We start from the raw sequence: 24,435 nt of genomic DNA, 5'->3' as shown, positions 1-24,435 counted from the left end.
GATACCTTTACATTTACAAAGTTCAATACTGCTCTAATGTGTAACAAAATTAAAGTTTCCAACTCATGAGAAAATTGGGGTTGCTTCTAAAGAAATGTCCATGATCTGGTAAACTTATGTTAAATGCAAAAGCTCTTTGATAAAAAGCCAGGTCCTGAAAACACAGCAGCATAATGGAGAGTATAATGGAGAAATAATAGAGTGTCTCCAAATCATTGCAACTAAATTCTGCATATACAGTGATTAGTCCTGCACTATAACATTTATCTAAAACAAATGTTTTCTCACTCCCTTAACATCAGGGCAACCCCCACCCCCCCCCCCCAATTTGCTGAACTGCCATGCTGACTTCTTGGAAATTACATTATTGCAGGGTAATGGGTGGAGAAACAAAGGAGTGTTAAGCAGGGCTGAAACTTCAATCTGAGCAATTGATACCATTAGGGAAGCTGCAGAAAATGAAGCAAGAAATACCTTTATGTGCATTAACCTTTCCATTAGACAAAGTCAAGTACAAATGAGAATAGTAGTTCTTTAACTTTATGTACTTGCTTTACAGATGCACATATATGTTTTCGCTTATTATGTATCTATGTGATTAATTGAGAAAAAATGATAATTTTCCTTAATCATATTAATTTTAAACAAGGAACAAGAGAATCATCAGTATAAAAAGACACTGAAAGAAATAGTGTATACACAAAGTATGTTTGCATATGTCATAAAATGTAATTTTTGTTAGTGGCAAAAATGATTTCTTATTTTCAATTTTCTGCCATTTCTTTTACTTACCAACGGCAGAGTCTACAGTAGGGATCAACTGGGAGGAGACTGGATCATATCCAACATTCCCAGCAATAGGAAGGACCCTCCCTGTTTCACTGTGCACAAAGTGGTCACCAGGAACCGGGGTTAGATAATGACTGGGCAGCATCATGACAGCATGCTTAGTAGGTGAAATGAGTCCATGCACTGGATTTATAAATGCAACATCACATTCTCTCAATGAACCATCCAAAGCTGAAATATAAAATATATATATTTATACCATTACTAAAATGAGGAAGTGGGTTTGTTATGCCTTCAGCATTGTTTTATTGTTTGTATAGTAACACCTACTGGTTTAATTGCTATTTATGTGCATTGCTTTTAGAAATATCTTTCTTAGGTTACCATATCTCTACCATGTGACCGTGAATAATCCAGGAAACAATTAGTAAGGCTTCATCCTGTTTACAGCTAAAACAACACCATCTGCCATAATTAGGGTTGCCACTTGTCCGGATTTCACCTGGACAGCCCAGTTTTTGGAAGGGCTGCCCGGGTGAAAAGGAATTCGGAAATAAGGAAATCCGGACAGGATATTGAAGTGAATGACATGGCGCTCAGCCAATCACTGATTGCCACGTCATCAGTACTGGCCCTGACATCACCACCTGCCCCCGACATTACCGCCCCGCTCCCCTGCCTGGTTTCACATAAAAAAAGGTGGCAACGCTAGCAGTAATCCTACCCCATCCAGACTTGTGGTAGCATCATTGGTAGGTATTACTAATCCCCAGTGGTGTTGTAATAATATAAACACTTATTTTCCAGTTTTGAACTTTTATAATAAGTTTATAATCCGTTATTTACCATCACCTTGAGAGCCTACTATATACCTCATTGCTCAGGTATTTAGGCCTTACTTGCACACAGATGCCTCTCATTCTTTATGCATCCATGTATATGAAACACAGTGAATTTATGCATATGAATCTTCACCAAATATTTCTGGTTTGCTAACGGATAAAGGAATAATAGGGAGGAAAACCTTTGGTCTGTACCAACACACTTACCAGGATTTGCAATGAGAACTTGTTAATGCTACTGTTTATTAGGACCAAAACAGGTTATTAGTGATTTCTGACAGAAGTTGAACCTCATTGTTTGTTATTATATTAAAGTAACATGAATTTTTTTCTATAAAAAATTAGTTTGCCCTTAATGGAAAAAACCCACCAGCACGCATTTTTACTTTACATTCGCAAAGACTTTATTAAGAAATATCTTACCGATACGCCACTTGCGTAAATTTCTGTGCCAACTAGAATTTGATCTCAGACTAAATTAGAAGCCTTAGTATACCCTTTGTATTTTAGACCCCAAAGTCCAAAGAAATATGCCTCTTACCTAGAGCTTTAAAGTATAATTCTTAGGTATTATAATAAGAAATAATTACCTATTAGGAAATATTTACAGTTCATTATGCTGAGCCGCAATCATTCAATGTAATTAAACATTGTAAAAATGATCTACCCTTTACGATGTAAGACTTTAAAGTTAAGCACCATTTCCTTCCTCTATACCAAGGATCCATCATACTGCTCACCACTCAGCACCTTCCTAATTATACCCAAGAGATCACCTAAATCTCCTCACTTTCCCTCTTCTCCCAGGAAACATGTATGGGTATTCGGGTACACATTTTAACATAAGCAGAAATGGAAAAATGCAGCTACTGTTTACAAAACATAGAATAGTCAAAAAATAAATAAAGCAAAGAAAAAGTAATGAATAATGAATTAAAATGAAGAAAAGGTGAAAAGCAGATTAAACAGGTTACCTATAATATCCCGTTTTGAAAGCAGGCTGGTCTTTTCCTTGTTCACAAGCTGTGCTCCTGTTCCTTCTCCCAATAATCCCCACAATTTTAGTCGATCACACTCCTTCATGACTGCATTGTACATGCTATTGCATACTGCTTCATACTGCAGCATGAGTCTGGAATATGCAAGAGTTTAAGCACTAGTCATAAAGCCATGTACACTAGAGACAGGAATCATGAAACACTTCCTTAAACCTTTAAACAAGATGGTCAACTACAAACTAACATAGCTATGAATAGCCTAAAATATAATGTCATAAATAGTGCTTGCCATATGATTTAAATATTTTATGTAGCACAGTAACAATGCAAACTATACTTTTATAGCTCATTAATTTACTTTATAATTTAATTTATTTCATTGTGTTGTGTAGGAGACAAAATGTAGAGGAAAATTCAATTGCCGACTTTGGGGTAATATAGAAATGCAATTTTCTAACTACCTTCTAACTACAGTACCTCCTACACCAGGGGGTGTAGGAGGTACTGTAGTCATAGGTCCCATGGCAGAGCGGACTTCAAAAGGCTTCAAAGTGTGATTTTTGGGTCATAAAAGGGGATGTTTAGGGAAAACAAATGGGATTTGGGTGGTTTATAGGCAGGTTTCGGTGTAATGGGCATGACTGGGATGATCACCATGCACCTGTAGTTCATTTGTTTTCATTGGGGCCTGCTCTACTTATTAGCAGGGTTCTTGGTTCAGGGCTTAGGTGACCAATGGTTACCAATGGTTACCAATGGGTTAATAATTGAGGCCCCCTTGGGGTAAAGGCCTTGCAAGATGCTGTGTTTAGTCACTCCAGGAAATAGGCAAGGCTACTCAGTAGAGCAGTCTATAGCTCCACTGAGGATTGTAGAAGTTTAGAATGCTAGGCATGTTTTATAGGTTAGGAACTCAAGTGTGTAGACTAAGGATAATGGAGAGTTCCTTGATAGCCCGTTCTAGAGGCGGTGTGCTGTGTAGTTTATAACAGAGCAAGTAAAACCTTAGCGTGTAACTAAGCAGTACTAACATAACATCTTGAAGAAATTTAAGGGATTCTATAGTGGAAAACCACATTTTTTCAATACACATCAGTTGATAGTGCTGCAGTAGAATTCTGCACAGAAATCAGTTTTTCAAAAGATCAACAGATTTTTTTATATTTCATTTTAAAATCTGACATTGGGCTAGACATGTTAGTTTCCCAGGTGTCCTCAGTCATGTGACTTGTGCTGTGATACACTTTACACAGTCACTCTTTACTGCTGCACTGCAAGTTAGTCAGGGGCGATCCATGGGCTGCTGCCATCTGATTCAACAACTCGATGCCGCCCCCCCGCTCCACGCTTAGTTTAGTGTCAGTGCAGGTCAAAAGGGGCTGCATCAATGTTACTTAACGTGATGACACGTTTGGAATCATTGTATACAAAACACATGGAAAGCAAACAATATACTCGTAAAATGTATGACTGTTTATTTTCGAACCAGAAACAAAATAAAAAATATTTTGAGTGAAATAAAAGGGGCTGCATCACTAGCGCAATGAACCCTACATCGCTTTCTGCACTAGCAGAGACGAGTTTCTGGTTTAAAAAATGGAAATCCAGTTCTTAAAGTTACAGGAGGCGGCTTTTTGCCACCCCTTGTAACTGCCCACTCACTGCCGTCTGAGGCAAGTTTCTCACCTTAGTGATACCACCCGCTCTCTTTATAATTGCTCCTTGAAACCTGCATTGCTACATGTAGATATGAGTAGTAATAAGTGAATTTTTTTCAAAAATTTTCCATGACAAAAAAGTTGCCATTCAAATAAAATGCCTATTAATGCTAATTCATTTGTACATAAAAGTCGTCATAAGAAAAAACACCCATTGACTTTAATGCGTTTGGACATGAAAGTCACCATAAGAAAAGCACCTTTTGACTTTAATGCATTTGGGCAGAAAAAAAATTCCTATTGACTTTAATGCATTTGGAGCGAGAAAAATAGTTGTGCGTCTAAAAAATTGTCACATGTAAAAAATTGTTGACGCCAGCTTCAGTTTTTTTGCGGTTTCGTGGATTTTTTTACAGTTTCGTGATTTTTTCAGCAAAGCGAACCGATTCCCTCATCACTAGATATGAGAATAGTGCCCATAGTAAAATTCCAAGTCTCACGCCGACTCCTTTACTTACATTGAGTAGGATAAACAATAGGTTGTCTGAAAATAGTTCCATTGTGAAGTGTTGGCTCTTTATGAAAGCAAAGGACCTACTCACCAGCTAAAAAATACAGTTGTTGATTCAGGAATAACATTTTATATGGTAGAGTGCATTATTTGTAATGTAAAAGGTGCAATTTAGAAATAAATCTACACCATATGAAAAATCAAATCATGACAGAATCCATTTAATTCTGTTACAACATCTGTACCACCAAAGTTCTAGTGAATAAACATTTTTAAAAATCCTGGTGAACAGTTATTGACCCATAGCATCCAGTGAATATAGAATAATGACACACACACTTTATTGACTTTGCACGTGTACCGCATAATCCCATTTAGATGTCATATACTAAGGTGTTTATTAGACATCAATACAATTACCAACGGATAATTCTGCTACACACAGGAATTCGAATTATTTTGCTGCACTTACTTTTGGTAGAAATGTGTGTTGTTCTTAGTGTCAGACTCTTCAGTGCAATATTTGTCTTTGAGCATGTCTAGTATTCTCACAGATTCTCTCAGTGCTCCATTAAATCCGACATAATGTTCTTCCTGGGATTTCAGATCCTGATGTAAAATCTGCAGTTGCATATATAGAACATCTTCATATTCTGCAGCAAGCTTCTTTCTCTTCGCTATCTCCAATTCAGCCTATTCCAGAGAAAATAGGGAGATATTGATTCAAAGCATTGAGAAACTAGTAGTACTTAGCACAGTTTACTGGTGCATGGGTCTCCTAACCGAATGAAGCTGTGAAGAAGAATGGGCCCCTACAATAAATATCTGCTCTGATCAGGTCTTCTCCTATTCATATTTCAGTCTCTTATATCAATGCATGGTTGCTATGGTAATTTGGACTCTAGCAACCAGATTGCTGAAATTGCAAACTGCAAGAGCTGGCTAAATAAAAACCTAAATAACTCAAGAACCACAAATAATGAAAAATGAAAAACAATTGTAAATTGTCTCAGAATATCATTCTATATATCATATTAAAAGTTAACTCAGAGGTAAACTCCTTTAAAAAGACATGTTCCTGGCTAGTAAAGCTTATTTTCAAAATGAAGGTGTTAATGTTACCACTCAATATTATATTTCTGTCCTTATTAATTAGATATCAGGGCTGTGACATTTTTAGATTGTGTAGTAGCATAAAAGGCATAAAAGATCATTGTAATTTCTACTTATTTCCATGGGCACCCATATTAGCATTTCAGCTTTGGATAGGCATGACCCATGGGTGTGGTATGAACACAAAAGGAAGCAGGTTTTTACACCTTAGAGGGAGTTACATAACCCTTGAGAAAATCAAAGATGGGATACTACCTTTAGGCTAATGACACATGGGTTATTGTCTCCAATAGTGTATATACATCAAGAAAAAGTATCCACTGCCTTATATATCTTGTATGTACATTGGCAGGCACAGCACCAGCTGACTGAGCAGATTTTTGTGTGTAAAGGCTAAAGTATCCATTAGACCTGCGTGTTATTAGCCAACTGGTGACATTTCAGGAAAGGGGCAGATTAATGAGAGAGAGAGAGAGAGAGAGAGAGAGAGAGAGAGAGAGAGAGAGAGAGAGAGAGAGAGAGAGAGAGAAAGAAAGAAAGAGAGAGAGGAGAAATCCCACTGTTACACAGAGAACTGTCTACCAGTAACTATAGATCTCACTTTTCAATTAAAAAATGTAAATATCAGGAGTAAAAATGAGTAACCTCTGCAGTCTGCTTGCTAATGCACTGAGCTTCTAAATCAAAATGGGAAAACTATGGGAATAATGGCATGTAGTGAAATTATAATATCATTACCATTTTTTGAAACATGGTGGGGTGAAACATTTGCCTGTGAATTTTGATGGTTATACCCTTTTTAGGTAGGGCAGAGGGATTAAAAAAGGCATAGGAGTTTGTATTTATATAAGGCCAGAATAAAAGCCACGCATGAAGAAATTACCAAAGCTACAACTTGGGTCTGTGTGAAGACCCAGTATAAGTTAGGGGAATGGAGCTTTACTCATTTTGCTAATGGAGGAGGCTTAACAACTAGATCACATTGTCAATATGCCTAACTTCAATCATCCAGACATTGACCACCGTTATTGCCAAGTGAGAAAAAGTTGGTTTGGTACATATGCTAAATGACAACTTTTTATTTCAGACAGTTCATGAATCTACTAGCGAAGATGCTGTTTTGAATCTTGTAATAAATAATACGTTTAGGGGACAATTAGGAAACAAAGATCATAACATTGTTTTCTTTGCAGTGACATAACTAAAGATTTAGCCCCCCTTGCAGAGGAACTTTAGGCCTTCCCCCACTTATCTAAACATATATTAATATTGAATGGGCTAATAAAGGTGGCTATAGACTCATCAATACTATTGTACAAAACAAATTTTCATGTGATACTCTGTGAATGTATGGTGGGAGACGAACTGACCGATATGGGCAGAAGACTAGTAAATCGGTCAACTCGTCGATCAGTCCAGTCAGAAAATTTTGATCAGGTGCCTTTGAAGGCACCTGAACATCGCCCATTGTTAGTGCCACGTGTCTGTATTGAAAGAACGATCTTTCTTGGAAAGACAGTAATTGTAACGTCTATGGCCACCTTAAGTGCAGTAACCCTCTATAGATGATTCTCAGTGGCACTGTTGAAAGGAGCAACGCACATGCCTGGGGGTGGACATGATCCACCTTTGGAGGAGGCTACTGCATTTTTGAGCTAATGGAGATGAGCCAAGAAGTGGCTGTTCAGCTTGTCATTTATTGCATTGGTCATATACAGTATATAGGGGTAGATTTATCAAAGAGTGAAGGTAGAGATCTCCACAGTCCGCATAGTGAAATACCGCCTCTCTCCATTCATTTCTATGGGATTTTTAAAGGCGTATTTATCAAATGGTGAACTTTCACTATCACCCTTTGATAAATACGCCTTTAAAAATCCCATAGAAATGAATCGAGAGAGGCGGTATTTCACTCTGCGGACTGTGGAGATTTCTAACTTCAGTCTTTGATAAATCTACCCCTATACGCAAGTTGGGCAAAGTTTGCCTAACACTATGCAGAATAACACTATGCAGACTAACACTATGCACTAAAGTATGCAGAATAAGGGTGGAGTGAGACTCCTGGGAAAGAGGGCAATAAGAAGAGAGTAAGCAGAGATTTTAAACAGATATTTTTGGTCTGTCTAAGCAACTGTCTGAGTTATTGGTCCCCAGGCCCTTGGTGTCATTAGTTGTAGCCTTTCATCAGCCAAAAGATGCTTGGGCCCAGTTCTCACTCCTTTTTCAGCCTTCTAGAGATTATAGAAGATTCCCAAACTCACACTGCCATCTAGTGACTGGAACATGTAGCAATACCAACATAAAATACACTTATATCCCTTACAAAGGAACTGTAACATCAACTGCAAATACTGTACACCCATTGCACAGAAGTGGCTAAAGTGCTCACATTCATGCCATACATAGTACCTCGTCCTTTGTTCTTGCGTAGTCTTCCATAACTGAGCTTTCATAATGTTTTATATAGCCAGTGATGCTTAGACGTTTCATAAAGATTTCTTTGAAGCCGCTCACTTCATATACAAGCTTTTCATAGAAAGCCTTTACCTGTTTAACATAAACAATTTACATCAACACGTGATTTAATATTGCGAAATGTTGAAAAGCAAATAGAAAATTGAATTGTCTTCCTAATCTAAGCAGTTACAATGTAGGAATATGCATATAAAATCAATATCCCGATTCGTGTTTAAAATCCTCCAAATGGAACACAGTTTATCAGTTGGGGATGTACAATTTACACTTAAAGTATTTCTTACTATTTATTATAAGTGAAAAATGAATGCTGGAAAAGCATGTCACACATCTACGAACGAAAGTGTCAGCAGCTGTTGTTGGCATTCCTGCTATAAATTATATTCTGTACCAGAGTATAACTGTCAATATGGTTCTACAGATGGCAGATATTACTATAAGCACAGTATCTCGCTACCCTGTTTTAAATTACAGCTCATAAAGGTGTGCCTCCAGTACATGTGAATATACAGGTTTTTTCAAAACTTGAGAGCAGACATTTAATGAGCTTTCACAACGTCTAGGGGTCTATTTGCTAACATTCACATTTCTATTATTTTTTAATAATCTTTTTTTTTCTCTAAAAAAATTTTTTTTTAAATTTCTCTAAATATTCAAGATTTATAAAGTGTAAAAATAATGAAAACCTGTCTGCAATTTGGTTTGCTATAGGTTACTGCCCCAGGGCAAACTTAGTGCCTTTAATTATATAACCCCCATGGCATTTAATCATAGTTTTAAAAAACTTTAAAACCATTCGAATGTTGATAAATGGACCTCCCGGGGTGGGGTTGTTCACCTTTGACTTAAAGGGATTGTTCACCTTTAAACAACTAGTTGTTTTCAGATAGATCACCAGAAATAATGACATTTTTCAATTACTTTCTATTTTCTATGTGTTACTGTTTTTCTAATATTGAAGTGTAAAGTGTAATTTTTCACCTTCTAAAGCAACTCTGGCAGGGGGGGTCGCCGACCCTGTAAACTGTTCTAAATTGATACATTTAGTTGATACCTTTCTTATCTTTGTCCCTGCTGGGCAGAATCTCTGGGTTTCATTACAGTCAGCTGTTAGAATTGATACAATTGTTGCTAATACTCCAGAGATGCTGCTGAGAAATGTATCAACTAAATGCTGCAAAACTGTAACAGTTCAGAATCTGCACTTGAATTACTGAGCTGCCAGACTCAAAACATCAGAGACAGGAACATTAAACTTTAAACTTAGATTTTGGAAAAATAGTAAAAAATTAAATAATAGAAACTAACTGAAAAAAGTCTTTATTTCTGGGGAACAATTTGAAAACAACTGAACTGAAAAAAAGTGTTTTGAAGGTGAACAGTATGTAGTAAAAAGTAATATTCTGCGAAAAATGCAATTGGTTTTCATTTTTTATTTGTAGGTTTTGAGTTATTTGGCTTTTTATTCAGTAGCTCTCCAGTTTGCAAGGGCCCAAATTACAGTAACAACCATGCATTTCTTTGAATAAGAGACTGGAATATGAGTAGGAGAAGGCCTGAATATAAGTAATTAAAGGAGCAAGAACAATCCATTTCAAAGCTGGAAAGAGTCAGATAATTAAAAAAGTATACAAAATAAATAATGAAGACCAAATGAAAAGTTGCTTAGAATTAGCCATTATATAATATACTAAAAGTTAACTTAAAGGTGAAGTACCCCTTTAAGTATTGCCTCACATTAGCAAGTAATTCATAAATAATGTCTGGATCAGCTCAGATTCCAAATGTGGTCAGGCCAACTTGCTGTGAAATAAAGATAGTGTTGCTATGCATGTAGACAGTAGAATCATGAAGTCAATGATCTAGTTAATAAGATCTCCAACTCTGTCATATTTGTTTATACCTGAACATGCACACACCTACCTCATCCTTAAGCTGACCAAGTCTAGTAGCAACCAGAAGAGATTGCTTTAATAAAACATCATAAAAGATTTGTGTGTTGAAACATTCCATATCTATCTGCTGCTCATAGTCCCAGAACTCATCATCTTCAAGCAATTCTGAAATAAAAAGTTTCTTTTTAATATTGTTCTTGGAGTATTCATATATTAGTTGGGGTGAACATATTGCAGCAGGAAATGTAACTACAGGTAAGGTCCTTATCCGGATCCCTGTTATCCAGAAAGCTCAGAATTATGGAAAGGCCGTCTCCCATAGACTCCATTTTATCCAAATAAACCAAAATATTAGAAATGATTTCCTTTTTCTCTGTAATTATAACTCAGTAACTTGTATTTAATTCCAACTAAGATATAATTAATCCTTATAGAAGCTAAACCAGCCTATTGGGTTTATTTAATGTTTAATTAATTTTCTAGTAAACTTAAGGTATGAAGATCCAATTTATAGAAATATCCATTACCCAAAAAACCCCAGGTTCCAAGCATTCTGGATCACAGGTCCCATGCCAGTTTATTACAAGTTTCATGGTAACCTATCCAATACAACATGGTGATCCATTTTGGGTGCAGGGACCATAGCTTTAGGAAATTGGTGTCCATCAGCTGTTGCTGAATCTGCTCATAAGATATAGAACAAAGACACACTATTGCAGGGACTCTGACTACTATCGTTTGTGTTTTCACTGTATTATTTGTTTAAAATATTTTATTTGATTTTCACATTATTCACTGTATTATTAATAAGCATTAATGATACAAAAATGACGAATTTAGTCACCAGTTGGTAGATGGACCTCAAGTGCATACTGACAATATCAGATTGAGCTGGTGGGATACTGGGAAAATACTTGGTGGGCCTGAGGCCCTGCCAGTCCAGGCTGTGACCCCTACAAGTTAAGGAGAATGAGGGAGGTTTTGAGGAGGTGCTTAATAATGTCACTGCTGACAAAAGTAGCATAATTTAGTATAAACACTTCTTTATTGTGTCTTTAGCCATGTATATGTGTCCATCTCCTAATGTATGCCTACCAACTGGGTAGACACTGTATAATATAGGGGTGCCAAGACATCACCAACATGGAGGATACTTAGTGAAGTTATGACATTTGGGTCCATCAACACTAGTGTTATACTGCAATGAAATATTGAAATATAACAATATTGCAACATACAAACTGTTTTATTTAAATGGACAGGGAAAGGTTTTCAAATGAACTGTTTCTGGACACTACCTGCTGAGCACCAGCTTTACTAGTAGATCTACTGGAATAACACAATTGTGGGTAGACAGAACAGAACACCCCAAATTTCCCTGGAAATTATGAAAAGGTTCTTGATGACGACAGTTATTACCTATGTCACTGTCACTTTTTTCTTTTAATGTGTTTTGTGTTCTTAAATATTTTAAGTATGTACCAGAGAAATGTATATCATTATGTACCTGGAATTAGACAAACTAGAATGGCAGTAAGAAGACAAGCTTTTCATTCTCAGTCCATTCAACACAGTATTTCTTACAGAAATATAAAACTGTAGCACACTGTTCAAAGTAGTTTGAAAGAAGACACTGTGGGACACAGTTAACCTTATCATAGTAATATAATATATTGCATTGAGAGGTTTAAGCATTTTTGATTATTCTAAACAATATGGATGAAATATTATCATGTGGATTGAAAAGAACATTTGGTTTCCAACTTCATTGACAACATCTGAGAATTTAACAGTATGCCAATATAAATATCTTTGGAAAGTACCTGGGGAGACAACATGAAAGTAGCAATAAAAACACGCAAGCTGCACCATTTGTTAGTACCAAATAAGTGGGGTCATGTTCCCCAAGGGTAGAATGGTGCTATAGTAGGGAAAGACATCACTACATTAGGAGAATATCTCCTACTTTTTACCAATGATATAGAGCAATATCCCTCTCACTGCTGCTCTGAACTTTGTCAGTCTGTAAAATATCATAAAATTCTGTCCTGTTTTTTTTTAACAAGAAAAATCCTGCCCTGTTAAGAGTGGCTTAACTTTACGTTAACTTTAGTATGTTAAAGAATGTCCTATTCATAGGGGGACATTTACTAAAGGGTGAAGTGGCTAACGCTAACGATTTACTAACGGGTGCTGGCGTAAATTCGCTAGCGAAGTGGACCTACTCTAACACAACTTCGCATCCTTATGCCAGGCGAAGTTGCGCTATGGCGAAGGGACGTAACTACACTAATTCAATAACTTGCGGATTTTACTGAACGTTACCTCCTGCTCCAGACTTTACTTCGCCACCTCAGACCAGGCGAAGTGCAATAGAGTAGATAGGGATGGTTCAAGAAAAGTGAAAACATTTTTTAAGTCCCAAAAAAACGCTGGCGTCTTTTACTTTTTATAGGGTGATAGGCTGAAAAAGATTGAATTTTTTTTTTATGGTACCCTCCTTCCCCCCTACATTTGATAACATATGGCACCTAAAGGATACTGTGGGCACATGTGTAGGGAGGGCATTAGAACACATTTATTAAGGTTCCCTGGCCTTGTGTAGTGTAATGTGTTTGCTGCTGCAGATACGGGCGTTGTACTTTAACTGCACGCCGTATGCTAATTTGCCTTCGCTAGCGTAACTTCGAACCGCTGATCGTAACATCGCTAGTGCAACTTCGCAAATGATCGGTAACTTGTGCGCAACTTCGGATCTTCGTGAATTTGCGCAGCCCTGGTGAATCTACACCTTGCAAAGTCAACGCTGGCGCAACTTCGAAGGTAAGTAAATTTGCCCCATAGCATCTTTCCAATTGGTCTTTATTATTTTTTTTTATATATATTTTTCACATTGTTTGTTTTTCACTTCTGCATATTTCCAAATTTCTCAAATGGGGGTTCCTGAAAATATTGCTTTGTGAGCTTATAATTTTGTTATAGTTACTTTGTATTACTTATCTTTCTATTCAGGCACCCTCCTATTGTTATTCTAGTCTCTCATTTAAACTACTGACTTGTTGCTAAGGTAAACAAGACCCTAGCAACCAGATTGCTGCTGAAATTCCAAACTGGAGATCTACTGCATAAAAAGTGAATCAACTGAAAAAACACTAAAATAAATTAAGACCAATTGCAAATTGTCTCAGAATATCAATGTCTACATGATACTTAAATTTTATTTAAAGGCGAACTGAAAAACCCCTTTAAGCTCTTTAGACCTGGAGTTGGATAGCATTGGCCATGTTTTTTTAATTACAACATATATAAATAGAAATGTGACAGTGTTATTATTTATCCGATACTTATTAATCGCTTTGACAAAATCAAGTTATACTTCATGCTCTTCCTTTAAGGCATACATATTGCTGATTCACTGTACCATCTTTATGTTTATATAATAAGGAGTGAGGACAGCATTTTACTTTAAGATATTATAAGAAAAAAATTATGTACGGAAAAAAAAAACTTTTTAACTACTTACTATGACACTTCTTTTTATCAGATTCATCACATTTTCTGCTCATGTGGCCTTTGATCCTCATTCTAGGATGCAGCTTTTTAAGTATTGTTACAGCAGACCCCTTAGATGAATAACTATCAAAGTTAAATTTAAGATGTAGCTTTCGGAATTGGGGGTTTTCATTAACCTTCTGTGTCCAACCCAAGTCTTGAAACCAAAGCTGCAAACACAGGAATTCACATATATTATGCTAAAAGCTCACTGTCGCAGGCAGATGGAAAATGAAAGTTGTTCCTTTAATTCACCAGTACCTAGCACATACTGTAAATGTAATTCATTTGGATAATAACTGTACACAAACTGATTTGGTTAAGATTGTTGTCCTTCAGCTTGAGAAACATAAATACATATACACCACTTACTAGGAAATTGGCTCAGTTATTGATTCTGGTGCATTGTTTCTATTAAAAGTTATTTAAAATTAGCTATATGGTTGATTGATAAACTATAATATTAAAGGTCACATAAACAATGTCCGTTGCTAAAATATGACCACTCATGTTATTCCTACTTCTATTTATATAATCTGTAGCATCATTAAGATTGAATACTGCAATGTGAATCACAAACAGTTAGTAAATTGTCAATCATCGTTATAAATCATCAATTATAAATTGCCAATCCCAATTTGATTGACATGTTTTCTGCATGTAAGATTATAAAGTATGCCCCCAAATAGTCTCATATAATGGTTAGGTACTGGGGTAAGTGACAAGTGAGGATCCTATTAGGCGGCCTCTCTCCCTGCCCAACCAGTGAACTGCTGCCTAAACACAAGGGATGCTCATTCATTAATGTCTCATCATCAACATTATTGACATTGACATCTGGTGTAGAAGAATGCCACCTGTAATGCCTCCTGCATTAGCACGTACAACTGTATAATTTGAGAGAGTTGCCCTGCTCCCTGCTGCCACTTTGTCTGTATGTATATTGACCCCTCCTTTATGTATACCTCTTCATTCCCTCCTTATCCTTTCCCAATTCTTGCACATTGCCTTGCTTTACCGCCTTGCTTATTTAAATAACTTGAAGATGCAATTTGTCAGCTGAGTCAAATTTCAATTTTGCCAATTGCTATGGAATAGTGACATCAATGATAAGGGTGCAAGGTATTAAATAATGAATGTGGCAATTAAGGAATGTATATTTATACAGTTGCAATATGGCAATATGTATATCAATTTACAGGCTATTTACACATTAGCATGAACACATTTTAAAGGAGAACTAAAGCTTAACTAAAGAAGTAGGCTAGAAATGTTTTAGACTATGCTTTGAGCTTCTGTACCAGCCCAAGGCAACCACAGCCCTTTAGCAGTAAAGTGTCCCCAAAGATGCCCCAGTAGATCCCCATCTTCTTTTCTGCTGATTCACTCACTGCACATGCTCTGTGCTGCTGTCACTTACTGAGCTTAGGGATCACTCACAATATACAGTACACATAGAATATAAATGTCACACTATAAGGCCAATAAGTAATTAATACAGGTAATTACTACATGACAGTTCAGCAACCAGTGCAACTAGCATCAGAATTTAATAATCAGTCTTGCAGCATCAGCTTATGTTACAGGCCAACCTCATTTTCTGCTTGATAATTTGCAACAACCCCTAAGCTTAACTTCTCAACAGCTGCTCAGAGCCCACTGAGCATGTGAGTGTTGCAGACACTTTCCAAGATGGTGACCCCCTGTGACTAGTTTGAAGTTCTGTATCTTTGCAGGTATTGAGAAGCTGAACCTTTACACTGGTGCAATAAGTGCAGTTTATAAAATATAGTATGTTTGGCCATATTTATTTTTAGGGCTAAGTTCTCCTTTAAGGCCGCAATCAATGTTAAAGGGACACTAAACCCTACTGTGCTGCTGTTCAACCACACTTTACTCGGATGATGAAGGGCTTCAAATGGCAGCATATTTTAATTTATTATCAAGGTTAAGGCATGCTGGGAACTTTGGTCCAGCAACATCAGGGTTTTAGCCCTAAAGCAATATTGCGTAATAAAACTTTGCCCAAACTCTCCAGGGCTTTCAGGTTGCAGATTTCCAAGATAATCTTCCAATGAGAATCCCACCGGATCTGTGTAAATCTGCCTCCATAGTCTTTGTTCCTGCTGTTGGAGTTGGAAGCTTAAAAGGAACAGTTCAGTGTGAAGATAAAAACTTGATAAATAGAAAGTTTGTGCAAAAAAAAAAAAACATTTCTAATATAGTTAGTTATCCAAAAATGTAATCTAGAATATTTAAGGCTGGAGTGAGCGTATTTTTAACATAACAGAACAGAACATAACTTCCTGCTTTTCAGCTCTCTAACTCTAAATTAGTCAGAGACTTTAAGGGGGACCACATGGGACTTAACTGTTCAATGAGTTTTGCAATTGATCCTTAGAATGCAGGTCACATTCAAAAGCAAAAGTTATGACCCATGTACCCCCCCCCCCTCAAATCACTGATTAGTTACTGCCTGGTAACCAATCAATGGAAACCAATGGAGCGGCAGGAAGTTGTATTCTATTCTGTTCTGTTAGACATCCAGTCACTCCAGCCTTTATACATTACATTTTTGCCTAACTAACTGTATTAGAAACATTTTTTTATTTTGCGCAGCCTATCTATTTACCAAGTTTTTATTTTTATACTTAACAGTTCCTTTAAGCACAGTTTTCCCAGCCCTGAACAAGTCTGTCCTATATCCCCATGTCTTATTTCAGAGTAACATAATAAAGTAAAAAAATGACATAATAATCTCCGTATGTAAGGTAACAGCAAAAGGCTTACCATAGTGCTGGTAAATAGCATTCTCACTTGGTGAATTCTTCACCCTCAGTAGGATATTCTAACTTTTTATCCAACATTTGCTGAACATACACACTCTAGGCCAGGGGTCCCCAAGTTTTTTTTTTACCCATGAGCCACATTCAAATGTAAAAAGAGTTGGAGAGCAACACAAACATGAATAAAGTCCCCGAGGATGCCAAATAAGGACTGTGATTGGCTACTTGGTAGCTCATGTATGGACTGGCAGCCAACAGGAAGCTCTCTTTGGCAGTACACCTGTTTTCATTCAATTAAAAGAATTTCAAAAATAAGCACCTGCTTTGAGGCTACTGGGAGCAACATCCAAGGAGCCACTGGTTGGGGATCACTGCTGAAGGTGATGAGGACTCCTTGACCCACACTTGCAAATATTATGAAAATCTTATTGTATTATTACCTGGAGGAATTATTTATTAACCCTGTAGCATCAGCTTCTATGACAGGTGTAACCTGACTTTCTGCTAATGATTTGATTACCCGTAGCCTCTCAACAGGAACAAAATCACACTGAGCATCTATAATGCCATTATAATACACAAAAGCCATGGATATCTTGTAAATTATATCCTTATAAACGGTGAGTTCTGATGTCATCAGTTATAAACGGTGAGTTCTGATGTCATTTCTGTCACATGACTTACTGAAATTTGTGTATTATAATAAATAAAGTACCCCCAGTTGCAAAATATGAGGATATTAGAAGTTACCTCGGAGTTCCATGACCTGTATAAAAACACTCGGCCTTCGGCCTCGTACTTTTATATGGTCATGAAACTCCTTGGTAACTTATAATATCCTTATATTTTACAAGAGGGGGTACTTTATTCACTATATTATGTTACAAGGCTGGGGAGCTACTGGGCTGGTACAGTAAGTTCAGTATATACAGCATTTAATTTTTTTTTAAAAAAATCCTTTTTAGGCGTGAGTTCATTAACCAATTTATGCTCCTTATTCTACTACTCATATTTAGTTCTGCTCATTGCTCATTGCATTCCCAGAAGCTTTTGTTTATATTGTTTCTAGAATTTCTAACTGCACCCTGCAGCACTTGTATCAGAATACACTGTACTAAGGCATGCTGCTGCAGAACACAATAGCAACAGTGTCACACCTAATTGTCCTCACTACTTATTGTGGTCAGATCAGCTTCCTGCACTAAAGAGGCATTGTGCATAGTCGATATACAGTATACTAGCCAAAGAAATTGCCTATTTTTTTTTTATCACGCATTCACTGATACATGCAAGCATGGTGTCATTCTGGAAAAAGATGTTCTATGCAACAGATGTGATGAATTGTAAGTGAGAACGTGCATATAATAATGTTTAAGAAGCTCAACTTTAAGGGGCAGATTTATCAAGGGGCATATTTATCAAGGGTCGAATTTTGAATTGAAAAAACTTCAAATTCGATTTCAAAAAGACCAACGGAAATTAAGTCGAAGTTTTTTTTTTGTCAAATAGGTCCGTTTTCGATCTAATAGGTCCGTATTCAGCCGAATTTGAATAGTTTGAATCAAAGGAATATCGCATTCGATAGAATTCGATACGAAGTTTTTCCCAAAATAAACTTTTGGGAAAAAAGTCCACCAATTGACTCCAAATAGGTCCTAGGAGGTCCCCCATAGACTAAAACAGCAATTCCGCAGGTTTTAGATGTTGAATTTTTAAAGGGATACGTTTTTTTCAAATTCGAATCTAATTTGGACCATTCCCTAGTCAAAGTACACAAAAAATAGCTCGAAATTAGAATTTTTTTCATTCGAAAATTCACCTTGACCATTGATAAATCTGCCGCCAAGTGTCAAATTTTGAGTTCCTGGTAGTTATTTAAAACTCCCATAAATTAGAAATTTGGCCAATTGCAATTTATTTAAATTTGTGGAACTCGGGTGAAAAGAATCGACCCGCAAACTCGAACTGAATTTGAATCCAATTTGGGGTTTAAGATGGCAAGCAGTCGAATTCAAGCTCTTAAAGAGCCAGTGTATGATAAATCTCGAGAATCAAATTCAAATTTTTAAAAAAACTCAAATCAAATTTTAACAATTCCCTAGTCGAATTTCACAGTTTTGGCTATAAAATTGAAAATTTTAATTTTCACTTCAACCCTTGATAAATCTACCCCTGACACTATAGGTAATGCTAATTTGCAATATCTAAATATCTGTTACTTTATTACTGCAGTATTTTATAGGAAATAGCACTAAGAAAACATACAGTATACTTATTCTACTTACTAGAAAGAGAACACTGATAATCAGAATCAGCAAGAGACCTGTAGTTATACCAATGATAGCAGGCCAGTCTGGCTTTAAAAGAAGAGGAGGGATCCTTGCAATTCCATTTCGGATTAAATGCCTTGGAGAAGAGGGGAAAAAGGGACCTTCTTCATAGCAATGTCCTCCAGATAGCATGACTCTAATGTACTAGAAAACACAGGTCATATGGGTGACATTAATACAGCAGCACCAGGAAAAGATACAAGGACACATAAAGCCAGCTCTCTAATAATATATAGTACAGGAGGTAGCACACTATCATTATCTATAATCTCAAAATCAAGTGCAGCTATTGTGCATCCAACTTTCAGCAACTTTCATTAGATCATATATGCAGAATTTACAGCTACAAACAACAGAAATTAAAATATAGGCATGGGATCTCTTACCCAGAAACCTATTATCCAGAAAGCTCTGAATTACAGTAAAGCCATCTCCCATAGACTCCATTATAAGCAGGTAATTGTATTTTTCTTTTTACAAATAATTACATTTTTCTCTGTAATTATAAAACAGTACCTTATACTTGATGGCAACTGCTGCATACATCCATATTGGTGGCTAAACAATTTGGTTTATTTAATCTTTAAAGGACTTTTAGCAGATTTAAAGGGGTGTTGATCCGAATTACAGATCCCTTATACAGGAATGCAAAATTAATTTAGGCAAGGTGGAGAGATAAAGGGGAGTGATGTATAAAGAATGGGTTTATTTTGTAGGACTTATCAGAGATGTATCACTTACCATCTTTTTATAATGGTTGCTGCTTAGCTTTATGACATAGACTCCTGGCTCCTGGAACTGATACATGAAATAAAGAAAAGGCTTCGAGGAGAGCAATAACTTCTCTGCGATTTCTCGAAATTTCCCCCAGTCAAAATGAGGGTTTGAGTTGTATAAATTGTTCCTGAAACATAAACAAAATGTAGGATAATGATTAGCTTTCTATCGGCTGTCTGCAATCACCACTAGACGCGCTATCATTGTGCACCAATATATGTACAAATGTTTCTGTATAGCAGTTCAAAAAGAAAAAGAAACTTAAAGAAACACACCTAATTTTACACTCAGTGGGACACATTTAGAATATGAGAACTTCAAATTAAAACTGACCAGAATTGTCCCCTAGAAATGTGAATTTAATATCAAGAGAAACACACTTTAAATTACAGTATTCACACTGCCCCGGAAAAAAATATGATTAAAACAGAACTGGGAATAGACAATATTTATTTTGCAAGTAATGTGCCTTCCAGATGGCAAAATCCATTATTTGCTATGGAAGCTTTGGGTCACTTATTTTGTTTCAATACACTCAACATAGGAATATTGATCTGTAGAGTGAGGCCTTCCACTATGTCAGGTAGACAGGGAAACCATATTAAACAAATTATATTAATGCTGCTGCTAAACAAAGTACATGCAGTACTATATGACAACATTTAAATGGTACTTTTACATACCTAGATTTAACCTGACCACACATCCAGATTTCCTGTACATTTCTGTAAATGTTTGAACAAAGTCTTTAGGCCCCAGTAACATGCAATTCAGCAAGTCTGGAGCCTATAAATTTTAATAAATAACTCCCCCAAGATACTACCTGATATCCTAAATGATTTTACTGGATGTGCCATATAGACATTCAAAGCTAGATTCCTAGGGGTCAATTTACTGATATGTGAATTTGCACTTTGGAAGTCTTCACCAGACTTCGTGCAAATATGTCAAACGTTTTTGTGACTAATACGTGTATTCATCAAAATGTCAAATTACGTCCCAGCAAAAGAACGTTGGCGTACCTTTGTCAGTGATGATTCGTTGGCATGAAAATTTCATAACAAATTTTCTCTAGGGTTACTTTCTTCCTAGCGAAACTTCGTTAACTTACTCTTATGTCAATTTAAATTCAGTGGGTATAAGTATATAAAGGTCATATGTATGTATTTAATAGTGATGTTGGTGAAATTACTGGAAATAATCACTCTTTATAAAAAATGTCCAAGGAAGCAAAATGAAGACAGAGATCCTCTATTGTCCTAGGCCATGAGCTCACCCTAAAACAAATGTTGCATGAGCTTCAAATGTTAAATAAAGTGTAAATAAGATATTTTTAACATTCACAACTTGAAAACATAATTCCACTTTAAATATGAAAAAACACCAGCGTTTTGATTTTTTTATGGTAAAAAAGTGACAGATATTTACATATTGCAAATTTTGGTGAAAAGGGTAACAAATTGAAATTTTGATAAATTAGCAGATATACAATGGTTCACGTGAACAAAATTTCTCCAGCGACAAGATAATTCACTAGCGAAGTGTGTTTTTTTAGTGTGTTGCTCATCTTTTTTTTTGTATTATTTCAAGCCATCATAGTCCCTTATGAATTCATCTTGGAGAACTAAACAATTTAATAATTCGTTTTCAGTATTCAAAGTGTTCCCAGTGTTACAATTTTTGAAAAGATTCAGAAAATGGAAATTTGATCATATTTATTAGTGATTTACCTCTCCCTGTTTTAGCAAACAACAATACATTCACAAGCAAATATTACATTACATCCAGGTTTCAATATTCATCTGTGTCAATTTCACTTGAATTCCATCTATCTCTTATTATCACTCATTATACAACACTGACACCAAGTGGGAGTGTAAAAGCTACAAGAAACTGTGAATTTTACAAACTCCCAGCGAGAGTTTAATAAGCACATAGCTATTTTAACAATCCAGACAGTTTTAAGGCTACAGAAAAAGTATATGCTAGACAGGACAGATGAACCTAAATAATATCAAGGTCATTATATCATATTCTACAGGTATGGGACCTGTTATCCAGAATGCTCGGACCTGGAGTTTTTTGGATAAGATGTCTTTCAGCTTTCTGGATAACAGGTTTCTGAATAACGGATCCCATACCTGTGTTCTAGTCAACCCATTCTAAAATAACAAAAATACAACATATAAAGTAATTCATTTTGGTGCAAAAATTGACTGCACGACCAGTAAGAAATCTCTAATCCCTATAAAATTAGATTAAAAACTACAGGTATGAGACCTATTATCCTGAATCCTTGGGACCTGGGGTTTTATGGACAAGGGGTCTTTCCATAATTTGGATCTCTATACCTTAAGTCTACTTAAATATAATGTAAATATTAAATAAACCCAGTAAGATTATTTTGCCTCCAATAATTGTATCTTAGTAAGGATTAATTACAAGGTAAGTAGTGATGGGTGAATTTATTCGCCAGACGCGAATTTGTGGCGAATTTGCGTGATTCGCTGCCAGCGAATAAATTCACGAAACGCCTGCGAAAATTTGCTGGCGTCAAAAAAATTTGACACTGGCGTCGAAAAAACGGACGCCAGTGTCAAAAACAAAAAAGATGCCGGCATCCCTTTTGTGAATTTTTTGCCGTTTCGGGAAATTCACAAATTTTTCGCCAAAGCTCACTAAAGGTAAGGAAATATATATAAAAAGTTGAATTATTTCATTATAATGGAGTCTATGGGAGATGGCCTTTCTGTCATTTTTTTTCCTGGATAACAAGTTTCCGTATAATGGATCCTTTACCTGTACTACACAAATATAAGATACAATTTTTATGAATACACATATAAAAATTTAGAGGTAAGGGGAATTTTTTAGTGCAAATGCAGGATCACTTAGGGGTTATGGAAGTTACATTAAGCAAGTCTATTCAAAAGAGTAACTATATCATTATTGGTACTTACACATCGTACATGGGGAAATTGTGTTTTGAAGCAATAAACATAATAACGTCATTAACATTTATACATGTGGTTGGGTTCAGGATGCCAGAAATTTGTGGCGATCTTCTTAACTTTTCTTCTCCTAAAATAAATAAAAAATATTAAATATCTTTAAGTTCCACTGGAAAAATTTTACTACCATTCTCTAGTACTACTGAACATAATAACAGAAATAACATGAAATAATTTTCTTTACCAATAATCATGTATCGTCGGTGATCTTAGTTGTTAGACACTTGGAGGCCTATTTATCAAAAGTTGAATTTTAGTGGTTTTAGAGGTTTTAGAAACCACAACTAAACTCACTTTCTCTAAAACAACAAATGTAATTACATTTATTTAAAAATCCATATAAAAGAGGTACTAACAGAAAATAACACTGAACGATGTGCAAAAAAAACTTACAAATACAAACAAATACTTCGAAAACCTTATGAAAATTTGAGTTTTTTGAGAATTCATAGAGAAACAAAAATGAGAAAACCTTTAGAGATTAGTGGAAAAAAACTAAATTCAACTGTTAGTAAAAGGGCCCCTTAGAGGCCTATTTAGCAAAGGTCGGATTTTAGTGGTTTTAGAGGTTTTTGGAACCACAACTTAAACTCACTTTCTGTAAAACCACGAATGTCATGACATTTATTAAAAGATCGGAATAAAAATTATGAATAGAAAATTACACTGAACCATATGCTAAAAAATATGAATATTTCAAAAACCTCTAAAAAGTTTTTTTGGAGAGTTCCTAGTGAAAATAAATCCGAAAACCTCTAAAAGTTTGAATTGATGAATGAATGGTCCAATACTATCAGTGTAGCTCCCACTGACTTCTATAGGACCTCTGCAACTTTTACCTGGCAAAGTTTTGTATTAGTGTTTTTCGTGGTTTTTACACTTAATAAATCATGAATTTTCAAAGCTTTTTTAAAAAAATAGGAAAACCACAGATTTTTAGAGATTCGTGGAAAAACAAGAAATACGATTGTTAGTAAATGGGCCCCTTACAGTATATGATAAATTCAAGTAGTCTCTGTCTCGAGAGAACATCCTATCTGTGCTGGCAATGTGCTGAGGGACTGAATGTTAACATAGACTTACCTGATAGGTTAAATAAAGGTGCATTCAACTGGGTATCCAAAATAGCTCTAATTAATTGTGGATTGGCATTGTAATTGTCTCCATGTCCTTCCCCTGTAATAGAAAATTGGAAAATTATTTCTCAATCATTGATCAATGTTTGATTTCAGTAATGATATTATACTTTTTTTTTGCAAATATGCAAATTAGATTGTCTAAAGAGTAACTGAAGGAGCAATATGAATGTTGTGAAGTCAGATGAGTAGAATTTTTTTTAAGCAGAACATTGGGGTGTTATTGTCATGTTATTACCAATACAGCAGTGGTGCAGGGGAATAACTATAGAGATATCTCCCATTTCGTCCACACTCCTGCATAAGAAAGTAGGGATCTCTGAATATATTTTTGCGGTTGGCCTGGCCCACGCTAGTTATGACGCTGTCTACAGCCTCTCCAATATGTAGAGCCAGGCCAGTGAGAATGGTGCCCAAGGCAGGAGCACTTGTTCAACAACCCTCCATCCCACAACATCTTTCCCCTGTAGCCAACTCACTCAACGACGCTACTCCCACCTCCCGCACTGTCTCCAAACTTCCTGAAGAGTAGCTTCAGTCTATATTCACAGGGCAGTAG

The 24,435-nt window shown here is 36.0% G+C and overlaps 1 protein-coding gene and 1 long non-coding RNA gene across 2 annotated transcripts in view; both read right to left on the bottom strand.

The window, feature by feature from the left end:
• Positions 1-19,087, bottom strand: part of LOC108696479 — a 60,313-nt gene extending 41,226 nt beyond the window's left edge. The window contains exons 1-7 of the mRNA XM_018225904.2: positions 18,908-19,087; positions 13,808-14,006; positions 10,313-10,449; positions 8,324-8,461; positions 5,271-5,491; positions 2,606-2,763; positions 793-1,020 (exon numbers count right to left, since the gene is read on the bottom strand). Coding sequence (XP_018081393.1) covers positions 793-1,020; positions 2,606-2,763; positions 5,271-5,491; positions 8,324-8,461; positions 10,313-10,449; positions 13,808-14,006; positions 18,908-19,084 — 1,258 coding nt within the window. The 5' untranslated portion in view covers positions 19,085-19,087. The remainder of the gene's footprint in view (positions 1-792; positions 1,021-2,605; positions 2,764-5,270; positions 5,492-8,323; positions 8,462-10,312; positions 10,450-13,807; positions 14,007-18,907) is intronic.
• A 612-nt stretch (positions 19,088-19,699) lies between these two features.
• On the bottom strand, positions 19,700-23,913 carry LOC121395760. The gene is made up of 3 exons (XR_005962661.1): positions 23,824-23,913; positions 22,690-22,810; positions 19,700-19,856 (listed from the first exon to the last, which is right to left on the bottom strand). It is a non-coding gene; the product is annotated as an uncharacterized LOC121395760 (long non-coding RNA).
• Positions 23,914-24,435: the final 522 nt, after the last annotated feature.

The sequence above is a fragment of the Xenopus laevis genome, chromosome 7L, assembly GCF_017654675.1.
Source record: "Xenopus laevis strain J_2021 chromosome 7L, Xenopus_laevis_v10.1, whole genome shotgun sequence".
Classification (NCBI taxonomy): domain Eukaryota; kingdom Metazoa; phylum Chordata; class Amphibia; order Anura; family Pipidae; genus Xenopus; species Xenopus laevis.
This window is presented reverse-complemented; position numbering and strand designations above follow the sequence as displayed.